Raw genomic sequence first — 11,610 nt, forward strand, 5'->3', positions numbered from 1 at the left:
GAAGAGACAACTTTTTCTTATGGAAGAATTCTAACTCATATGAGCTGGGTACAGTGGTGCACACCTGTAATCCCAGCACTATGGGAGGCCAAGGCGGGAAGATCACTTGAGCCCAGGAGTTTGAGACCAGCCTGAACAACACAGTAAAATCTTGCCTCTTAAAATTAAAAAAAAAATTGTATCTAATAAGCATAGAAAGAATGAGAAAAATTATAAATCACTCTCAGGCAATTGTACCATAGTCATAACTACTGCAGGAAAGATCCACCAATGAACACTAACATTGATGGTTAAAAGCTTAAAGAAGGGTAGGCTGTTTTCCCAGCCTCAAAGCATCTCCCACAAAATATTTTTTAATTACTGTGGTGGTTTTAACATACATCCACAAATTCTTTGACATCCCTCCCTTCAAGAGGTGGAGCTTAATCTCCCCCTTCCCCTTGAATATGGGCTGAACTTGGTGAATTCTTTCTAACATAATATGGAAATGAAGAAACAGTAGCTTTACAGTGGAGAAACCGGGCAGATACCATCTCAACCAAATGACCAAAGTTAACAACATTAGCCATAAGAAACATCGACATCATGTACCCCGAGAAATCATGACACAAGAAGGGGAGATCACCTCTGTGGTACTCTTCCTCAAAAGCCATAGGTTCTGTGTAATCATAAGAAAACATCAGGCTGGGCGCGGTGGCTCAAGCCTGTAATCCCAGCACTTTGGGAGGCCGAGACAGGCGGATCATGAGGTCAGGAGATCAAGACCATTCTGGCTAACACGGTGAAACCCCGTCTCTACTGAAAAATACAAAAAACTAGCCGGGCGAGGTGGCGGGCGCCTATAGTCCCAGCTACTCAGGAGGCTGAGGCAGGAGAATGGCATAAACCCGGGAGGCAGAGCTTGCAGTGAGCTGAGATCCGGCCATTGCACTCCAGGCCGGGTGACAGAGCAAGACTCCGTCTCAAAAAAAAAAAAAAAATACTTGACAAGCCCTTTAGAAGTGTCAAGGTCATGGAAGACAAAGGAAGAGTAAGGATACAGATCGAATGACATTATGGAGACATGTTAACTAAATACAAAATGGTATCCTGAATTGAATCCTGGAACCCAGAAGACAGCAATGGGAAAACAAGGTATTCAAATAAAATTTTAGCTTAGTTTAGCAGTATGCACCACTGTTAATTTCTTGGTTTTGATCACTGTACCATGGTTATGTAAGATGTTAACAACAGAGAAAACTATGGGAAGGGTACATGAAAACTCTCAGCACTGTCTCTACAACCTTTATGTAAGAGAAAAATGGCTGGGTGCAGTGGCTCATGCCTGTAATCCCAGCATTTTGGGAGCCCGAGGTGGGCGGATCACCTGAGGTCAGGAGTTCGATACCAGCCTGACCAACATGGAGAAACCCCGTCTCTACTAAAAATACAAAATTAGCTGGGCAAGGTGCTGCATGCCTGTAATCCCAGCTACTCGGGAGGCTGAGGCAGGAGAATGGTGTGAACCTGGGAGGTGGACCTTACAGTGAGTGGAGATCGCGCCACTGCACTCCAGCCTGGGCAACACAGCGAGACTCCGTCTCAAAAAACAAACAAACAAACAAAATCAGGTTAGAGTAAAACTATTCAGATCATATAAAAAGCGATCTTGATTTCGGCAGCCAGTCACTGGGAGAATAAACCTCCCTCCCTCAATGGTACTTTAGGTAGGTCTGCCAGAAGCCCAGGCTTACTTCATAGGTGATAGTGTTCAAGTTCTGTTGTCCAGAGCTGTGTTTATTCTTTCCACTTTCTTTACGCTGCTCCTTCAGATCAGTTAGTAACTGAAACACCTAGGAGGAGATACAAAAAAGATGTTTATGAATAAATTTGAGAAATATATCTATCCAAGGTCATAGATGTTTATGAATAAATTTGAGAAATATTATCTATCCAAGGTCAGTGGTTTGGAAAGATAAACAGGAAAGTGTAGTACCTTCCTTTCACCTGCCTATCACCCAGCTTCCAACTCTTGTATTTGAGCAAATGAGTCCTAGAGGCATATGACATTTTAAAAAAATGCTCTTATATAAGCCAAATAATCCAAATTCATTAATTTATTCAAAATATTTCAAATATTTCCTATCAATATATACATCACTAATCTCCTCTGATCTCAAAAATATACTATTTGAAAGAAGATTTTCTTAAAACAAATATTTTGTTAAAAAAGAATTATGTGGCGGCCAGGCGCGGTGGCTCAAGCCTGTAATCCCAGCACTTTGGGAGGCCGAGACGGGCGGATCACGAGGTCAGGAGATCGAGACCATCCTGGCTAACACAGTGAAACCCCGTCTCTACTAAAAAATACAAAAAAATTAGCTGGGCATGGTGGCGGGCGCCTGTAGTCCCAGCTGCTCGGGAGGCTGAGGCAGGAGAATGGCGTGAACCCAGGAGGTGGAACTTGCAGTGAGCTGAGATCCGGCCACTGCACTCCAGCCTGGGCGACAGAGCAAGACTCCGTCTCAAAAAAAAGAATTATGTGGCCAGGCATGGTGGCTTATGCCTGTAATCCCAGCACTTCGGGAGGCCAAGACGGGCAGTTCACGAGGTCAGGAGATCAAGACCATGCTGGCTAACACGGTGAAACCCTGTCTCTACTAAAAATACAAAAAATTAGCCGGATGTGGTGGCATGTGCTTGTAATCCTAGCTACGCAGGAGGCTGAGGCAGGAGAATCACTTGAACCCGGGAGGCAGAGGTTGCAGTGAGCCTGGATGGTGCCACTGCACTCCAGCCTGGGTGACAGAGCGAGACTCCATCTGGGAAAAAAAAAAAAAAAAAGAATTCTGCTTCTCTAGTATAAAAATCTAATATAACGTTTTCTTTCTGGAAAATAAAAATTTTGAGGCAAGTGATAAGACAGAGTTTCCCCCCCTAAAAAAAGAAAGGAAAAAATGCTATGGATCTTTAGAAGCAAACTTTCCCCACAAGGATAAAACATACATGCATTAGTGCTGGGGGCAGGGGGGAATCTCAATCTCATTCCTGTTTCAGAGATTCTACCAGAGAAGTGAAGAAAATGCAGGCTCACACACTATTACTAGATATAATGGAACCCCTCTCGTCTGCTATTCCTTTCAGAAATAGTGACAGGAGATCAATGAATGCAATGTTTCCCCAACGGATAAAACACCCAAACACCTAGCAAAGTCCAAACTGGACAAGGAGGCTCCTAAAAGCCAAAGGCTTGGCCAATGACCATTCAACCATTTCCTTCCTGTTCTAAGCTGCAACCATTTACGATTGAGCCTTTAGGGAGGAAAGAATACGGCCAACTGTATTTATTCTACTACCTTCTAATTTGTGGGGCGGGGTAGGGGGCACAAGGGGGAGGTTTCTTTCTTTCTTTTTGCTGTCTTCAACTCTGGGAGCTTTTTTGGGGGACAGGGTCTCAAAGGCTGTCTCCCAGGCTGGAGTACAGTGGTAATCACTGTAACCTCAAACTCTAGGGCTCAAGGGAATCTCCCCTCTGTCTTCCAAGTAGCTAGGACCATAGTAGGTGTTTGCTACCACGCCCTGCTAATTTTTTTTTTTTAAGAGATAGGGCTCTTGGCCAGGCACGGTGGCTCAAGCCCGTAATCCCAGCACTTTGGGAGGCCGAGACGGGCGGATCACAAGGTCAGGAGATCGAGACTATCCTGGCTAACATGGTGAAACCCCGTCTCTACTAAAAAAGTACAAAAAACTAGCTGGGCGAGGTGGTGGGCGCCTGTAGTCCCAGCTACTTGGGAGGCTAAGGCAGGAGAATGGCATAAACCCGGGAGGCGGAGCTTGCAGTGACCTGAGATCCAGCCACTGCACCCAGCCTGGGTGACAGAGCGAGATTCCGTCTCAAAAAAAAAGAAAAAAAAAAAAGATGGGGGTCTTGCTATGTTTCCCAGGCTGATCTCTAACTCATAGCCTCAAGTAATCCTCTTTCCTTGGCCTTCCAAAGTGCTGAGATTACAGGTGTGAGCCACCGCACTTAACCTATTACCTTCTAGACCTCCTCTGAGTCTTCCTGAGTTTAGACTCTGGCACATGGAAAATTCACAGTCAAGGCAGAAATGGTTCTTTCTACACCTGGAGCGAGCCTATCAGATGGTTTTGCTAGTGCCAAATAGGAGGCAAAAATGCTGGAATATCTCCTCTCTTACCAACCTGTTTCCTTCTTTTCCTTTCTCAGCAATCTCACCCTAAGCCCAAAAAATTCTACATTTCTTAATTTCTACTATTCAGAAAGGTGAGTCAACTAAACTCACTTTTATTTATTTATTTTTTTTAAGTAGGGATGGGGTTTCACCATGTTGGCCAGGATGGTTTTGATTTTCTGACCTCGTGATCCTCCTGCCTTGGCCTCCCAAAGTGCTGGGATTACAGGCATGAGCCACTGCGCTCAGCCTAAACTCACTTTCAAAATAAGGATATTAATACCCATAAGACTATTTGCAATGATAAAAGCATTATAAATATATAAATATATCAAGGGTGATAATTAGGAAAAAGCATAAAAAATGTAATGGGAAATTTTGCATACAGAAACAGCCTTAAAATACTTTTAGATATTAGACATAGCTTCTATACTATGATTACATTCCAAATGATGATCTAGAATCTTTGAGATTTAAAGACGGTTGCCACCTCTAAATTAGAGTCTTCCCAGCTTCCCTGAAGTACTATGTATAACATATCAAGCTTACACTATTCCAAGGGTCCACCAGATGGTGCCATATGTCTTGTTTTAAAGTGGAAAATCCAAATAAATTCAGTCATTTCTTTTTTCTTTTTCTTTTTTTTTAGACGGAGCCTTGCTCTATTGCCCAGGCTGGAGTACAGTGGTGCATCTTGGCTCATTGCAACCCCTGCCTCCTGGGTTCAAGTGATCCTCCTGCCTCAGCTGGGATACCAAGTAGCTGGGACTACAGGCACGTGCCACCACACCCAGCTAATTTCTGCATTTTTAGTAGAGACTAGGTTTCACCATGTTGGCCAGGCTGGTGTTGAATTCTTGACCTCAAGTGATCCACATGCCTCAGCCTCCCAAAGTACTGGGATTACAGGCATGAGCCAATGCGCCCAGCCTGAATTCAGTCATTTCTAACCAAAATGAATTTAACAATCTCAGGAGCAAAGGGCAAACTATCAGAGAGGAAAATGTAACGGTTCGATTTACCTCATAGTTACTGAGAAGAGCAGAATTGGCATCCTTCCTGAAAAAGAAAAGTAAGCTATCATCAGTCGGCGTTCACACCCCTTTCTGGTTATAAATCCTGTAAAAGAATTCCTGTCAAGATGTAGTAGTCCACTTTTTGAATTTAGGGCCTACAACCTAAAACTGAAACTGAGAAATGTCTTAAGTCCAACATAGTTTAGCTAGCTGTGGGCAATTTCAGAGCAGACTTAGGATCAAAGTGCTGTCCCATCACACAGCCATGTCCTCTCCCCATTACTATCTGCCTCCCATCAGCTACTGACATCCTGGGCTAGCCACGTCCTCCTGCTGAATCAACAGAAATGGGCCGCTTAACACTGTCACCACTGGGAATTCCAGCCATGGTCAAGTATCCTGCCAAATATCCACCACGCTCCAAGGGTGTTCACCACCTACATCAACTCCACAGGCAGAGTCAGGGTGGCAAGTGGCGGCCAAAAGCCTGGTTCCCTGTGTGACAGTGAATCCAGGCAATATGCCATCTTTCCTGAGTGAAGAAACACAACGATGTTACATATATTAAATCACAGTCGATCCACCCTACAATAGCACAACAGAAAGCATTGTTTCAGCAGTCTGGAGGCAGTGCAGTAGGACAAAGAGCATAGTTTTGAAATCAGACTTGGGTTCGTATTCTAGCTCTGCCATTTATGTGCTGTGAGAATTTTAGTTAAGTTAATTATTCCCTAAGTTTTCCTTCTACAATAAAAATGGGATGAAACTAGTGTCTAAAAGTATGGCCTGGATTCTAAATCCAGCTCCTGAATTCTTTGGCTATGTGAATCTGGGCAAGTTACTTAATCTCATTATGTTTAAATTTCCTATCTATGAAATGGCAATTATAGTATCAGCCTTGTAAGACTGTTCACAGGGTTCACTGGAAACATGTAAAGTACCTGGAACATAATAAGTGCTCAATAAGCACCAACATTATCATTACCACTACCTGTGCAACTACCATTACCACCAGCTCCTCCTACCTCATCAAACTGTTATGATGAAGTGAGACAACAAATTTTAAAAGTTTAGAATAGTTCTTGGTACTTGTATTAACATTTCCATAATGGAAGACTATTATTTTTAAAAGATATTATCTCAGCTAATTCTCATTAAAACCCCTCTGACGTAGGAGCTATTTGTATGATCCCTACTCTATAGAGAGGAAGCCAAGGTTCAGAAATTAAATAACTTGCTCAAGATCACACAGTAAGAAGTCTAAACAAAGTGGAAGGTAACTATGGAATTGTGGGAAATGAGATTGGACTGGATGAATGGAAATTCATAATGCAGAATCCTGAAAAATCAGGTAGAGGGGTCTGCACTTGACATAATGTGCAACAGAGACACCTATATTTTCTTAAACCAGGAGTGCAGCGAGATGATGCAAATGATGACCCAAGATTTCAAAAGCACAGGCCAAACAGAGAGGTGATTTCCCAGCCAATAAATAAAGCAAAACCAACAGGGGTTCACACAGGGCTCGACCTAGGCCTTAGGTCATCAGCACAGTGATGTCAGCACTGTAATCAAATCAGCTCTGTGCTACCAGTGATCCAAATGCTACCAGTGATTCAAGCTACAATTTCACAAAAGTGCTGCTTTGCCCAAATGACCACAAACACACTCAAGTCACAGAGTGTCATATTTGAAAGGAACCTAACACAGGAAGGAAAATGCATAATTAGTGCATGTGATGCAGTTCATTTAAAATTGAAAATGACAAGTGAAACCACATGTCATCTTTGCCTACTTAATCAGGAAATCAGCCCACTGTCTTCCTCTTATCTTTGCTTGAAATTGAGTTATAATTCCTTGTGCTCTACACAATATGAGGCATTAAGACATCTCTTCCTGGAATACTTGACTGGAGAAAAACATATGAATGTTATTTCTCTTCGGGGCCAATGGATCCATCCCAGGTGCACCGTTACAACTTCATTTCCAAATCATGGCCCCTTCTCTGTCACTCAGAATATTCCACACCCTGGGAAATTTGTCCTTAGCCATTCCAAGTTACTACCCCACTAAACAAGTCAATATTGTAATGCAAGAATCCAAAGAACAGCCTCTGCCTCTTCTAGAACAAACATAAGTTTTAATGAATCTGTGTTTTGGGATCAAGAGAACAATCAATGTTTACACAGTACTGCATTTTGCAGACTCTGGCTGACAGAAGCTGATCTATCCATTGATTTTTATCAGGAAGATAAATTTTTTTTTAAACCCAGCCAAATACTCACAGTATAAATGCCCATGTATGCCAGGCCTTTCTTTATTTAATAAAATGTCAAGAGGTACCTTATCTACCTTTTATGAAGTCCTAAACAAGCTGTATGTATAGGAAATTTTTTTAAAGGCAGTTTTTATTCTTGAGAAGTGACTGTAACCACCACTAAATGACAGATTGTTGGCAACAGGATACGGTGAAACCAGACAGACATCAACTTAATCAAGTTATCCAATTTCACAGCACCAATGATGTGACGCATGAGAAAGACACATCCCTCAGAGTAATCCAGCTCCAAGATGTTTAATTCAAATCTATCCATGGGGATACAGTCAGAGAATTCCAAACTGAGGAACAGCCTTCAAAACAACTGGGTTAGATTCAGACTGTTCAAATATCAATGTCATCTGTCAGAATGCCAATGTCACAAAAAGAAGCTAAGGAAATTTCCAGAGGAAAGAAAATTAAAGAAACATGACAACTAAATGCAATGTGCAGTTCTTCACTGGATCCTGAATTGGGAGGAAAAGTAACACTATTATGACAACTGAAGAAATATGAATTTACATTGTTTGTCTTAGTAATAGTAGATAAATTAGTGCTAAGTTTCCTGAGTGTGATAAGGCAATTAGAGCTACAGAGAATGCCCTGTTTTTTCAAGAAGGGGTGAAATGATCTGATATCTACAACTCTCTAACGGTTCAGTTAAGTAAGTGTGTGCACCTGTGTATGGAGAGAAAGTTCATGCCTGTGCAAAAGAAATAATGGAATGCCAGGCATGGTGGCTCACACCTGTCATCCCAGCTACTCTGGAGGCTGAGACAGGAGGAAGCTTCAGCCTAGAGTTTAGATCCAGCCTGGGCTCAAGTGTCTCTAATCAAAAAAAAGAAAGAAAGAAAGAAAGGGAGGAAGCAAGGGAAGGAGGTAGGGAGGGAAAGAGGAAGGGAGGGAGGGAAAAGAAAAAAGAAAAGAGAAAACGAAAAAGGCAGCAAATATCCGAATCAAAATGTTAACAAGTGGTGACTCTAGGTAACGAGTATACAAATGTAAAACTAAAATAAAGAATGCCATAAGGTTAAAAAAAAAAATACTGTAACTTATAATTGAGGATGTAAAATACATTTTCCCCCAAAGTTTTTTTTTTTTTTTTTTTTTTGAGATAGAGTTTCGCTCTTGTTGCCCAGGCTGGAGTGCAATGGCATGATCTCAGCTCGCTGCAACCTCCACTTTCCGGGTTCAAGCAATTCTCCTGCCTCAGCCTCCCAAGTAGCTGGTATTACAGGCATGAGCCACCACACCCGGCTAATTTTGTATTTTTAATAGAGACAGGGTTTCTCCATGTTAGTCAGGCTGGTCTCAAACTCCCGACCTCAGGTAATCTGACCGCCTTGGCCTCCCAAAGTACTGGGATTATAGGTGTGAGCCACCACACCAGGCCTCTAAAAGTTTTTTAGAGGTACTAGAACTTAATAGACACATCTAGCAATTATAAATGTACAAGCTGTTGATCTCTACAAAGCAGAACTGTCTGCTCTACAGCTAACACTTCAGTATTATGTAATATATTCACATGCAATCAGACTTCCAGAAACTGCTTACCTATACAAAAACTTCATATTCTCCTGTAGGACTTAAAATAGTACTCATTTTATTTACATGTGTTTAAAGCAAATACTCCAAATGCATTTTAAAGACTGTCTAGAAAAAAGTTTAGGGACTTGTGCTCACAGAGAGACCATGTGAGAACACAGCAAGAAGTATGCAATCTGCAAGCTAAGGCAAGATGCCTCAAAAGAAAACAAACCTGCTACACCTTGATCTTCGACTTCCAGTCTCCAGAACTGTCAGAAAATAAGCTTTTGCAGTCGAAGCCACCCACTGTGTGGTGCTTTCTAAAATCAGCCCTGGCAAATTAACATGGCAATGCTTGAGTAAAAAAAACAAAACAAAAACAACTGTCTAAATCAATACCACAGGCAGGCAGTTACTTAGTTTCCTCAAGTAATGAATTAGATGACTGAAGCTGATGTTCTATTTGACACTTAACTTGTAAAATTTGCTTAAAACGGTGAGTCAATTAAATGGATGTAAACAAGTAGTTGGGGAAACTGAATTCCAAATAAACAGAACAAAATGATCTCTCAGTGAACTTTCCTTAGAAGCAAACACATACACAAATGGCCCATGCAAACAGTGCCTATTATTTATTTATTTATTTATTTTGAGACAGAGTCTCACTCTGTTGCCCAGGCTGGAGTGCAGTGGCACGATCTTGGCTCACTGCAAGCTCCACCTCACCGGTTCACACCATTCTCCTGCCTCAGCCTCCAGAGTAGCTGGGACTACAGGCACCCGCCACCACACCTGGCTAATTTTTTGTATTTTTAGTAGAGACAGGGTTTCACTGTGCTAGCCAGGATGGTCTCAGTCTCCTGACCTCGTGATCCGCCCGTGTGGGCCTCCCAAAGTGTTGGGATTACAGGCGTGAGCCACCGAGCCCGGCCAAACAGTTCCTATTAATTGCCACACAGTTAATTCTTATGCAGGCAATGATTAAAAGAATTGCTCAAATTCTCCTATGCCCAACCTATGCTATCAAGTCATGCTCTGAAAAACTAAACTCTGGTACAAGCAAACTGGGCAGCTTCTGAAATCAATGAACAAATTAACCTGTAGCATTCTCTTGGGATCTAGTACATGAGTATCCTCTTTCCAGTCCTGTTACTGGGTTGTTATAGTACCTATTACCTACCTTTTGTAAATATCAGTATTTCCAGCTGTAAAAGGAAAGAAATCCTGACACTACCTCAAAAAAATGGTACAGAGGATAGTGTCCACTTTGCTAATTCTACATATTACGTTCAAGAATAAAAGAGTGGACACAAATCTTTCCAGCATATCAATGATCATTTATAGACAAAGCCAAACAGCAAATACCTTATATACAGAAATACCTAACTTTGCTATATAAATATTTTGCATGGTGGCACATGCCTGTAGTCCCAGCTAGTCAGGAGGCTGAGGCAGGAGAATCGCTTGTACCCAGGAGGTGGAGGTTGCAGTGAGCTGAGATCGCACCACGCACTCCAGCCTAAGGTGACGGAGCGAGACTCCATATTAAAAAAAAAAAAGAAAAAATTGTAACCTTTTACTTGAGGAAAATACATTTCCAAGTAATGGTCAAGAAGTTTTTATTTTTAAATTGTCAATCAAATAAAGCATAAATATTCTTCCCCTTTAATAAATTTCTGGGCCGGGCACGGTGGCTCATACCTGTAATCCCAGCACTTTGGGAGGCAGAGGCGGGTGGATCACCTGAGGTCAGGAGTTCAAGACCAGCCTGGCCAACATGATGAAACCCCATCTCTACTAAAAATACAAAAATTACCCAGGCAGTTACTCAGGAGGCTGAGGCAAGAGAACTGCTTGAACCCAGAAGGCGGAGGTTGCAGTTAGCCGAGATTGTGCCATTGCACTCCAGCCTGGGTGACAAGAGCGAAACTCTGTTTCAAAAAAAAAAAAAGAAATTGCAGGTATCATTATTATTATTGATATTATTATTATTATTATATAGTATTAACTTAGTAGGTATTTACTCAGTAAGAATTTTTAAAGTAGCAAAAACTTAGGGGAGTTGTTCACTGTGCCTCCTCACTTCAGGTTCTGGGAGTGTCTGATGAGGTACAATACACAGTCATCCCCTGGTATTCATTGGAGATTGATCCCAGGACCCCCACATACACCACAATCCAAACATGCTTGTCTCCCAGAGAGCCCTGCAGAACCAGCAGCTAGGAAGTCAGCTCTCCACATACGCGGTAGATTCTCAACCCTCAAATACCGTATTTTCATTCTCTGCATTGGGTTGCAGATGTGGAACCTGCAGATACGGAGGGCCAACTGCATTTATTTTTTAACGTCTGAGTATAAGGAGATCCATGAAGTTCAAGCTCGTGTTGTTCAAGGGTCAACTGTATCTGCAACTCAAGGTTCTGCTAAAGATCCCAAGGAGCAGACTTCCAAGGCCACGCCTCCTGTTGAAGACCAGGTAAGGACCAGAAGTTAGGCTTCCAGACCTTTCCACTCCAGGGCCCTTCCACTCCCAAACCACATGTCTATATCCAGAAGTTAGGCTTCCAGACCTTTCCAC

At 42.2% G+C, this 11,610-nt stretch overlaps 1 protein-coding gene across 11 annotated transcripts in view; it reads right to left on the reverse strand.

The window, feature by feature from the left end:
* The window catches only part of CRCP (CGRP receptor component), a 45,255-nt gene that overhangs the window by 27,162 nt on the left and 6,483 nt on the right, over positions 1-11,610 (reverse strand). For 4 of the 11 annotated variants that reach the window (XM_011952104.1, XM_011952113.1, XM_011952103.1 and 1 more), the window contains exons 2-3: positions 5,195-5,231; positions 1,734-1,832 (exon numbers count right to left, since the gene is read on the reverse strand). The exons of 1 other annotated variant lie outside the window; for it this stretch is intronic. In XM_011952104.1, the coding sequence (XP_011807494.1) occupies positions 1,734-1,832; positions 5,195-5,231 (136 nt within the window). Of the gene's footprint in view, positions 1-1,733; positions 1,833-2,679; positions 2,802-5,194; positions 5,232-6,287; positions 6,296-11,610 lie in introns of those variants that run through there. 6 more of the 11 variants (XR_001002901.1, XM_011952108.1, XM_011952106.1 and 3 more) reach the window with 3 other exon arrangements.

The sequence above is a fragment of the Colobus angolensis genome, unplaced genomic scaffold, assembly GCF_000951035.1.
Source record: "Colobus angolensis palliatus isolate OR3802 unplaced genomic scaffold, Cang.pa_1.0 Scaffold333, whole genome shotgun sequence".
Taxonomy (NCBI): Eukaryota; Metazoa; Chordata; class Mammalia; order Primates; family Cercopithecidae; genus Colobus; species Colobus angolensis.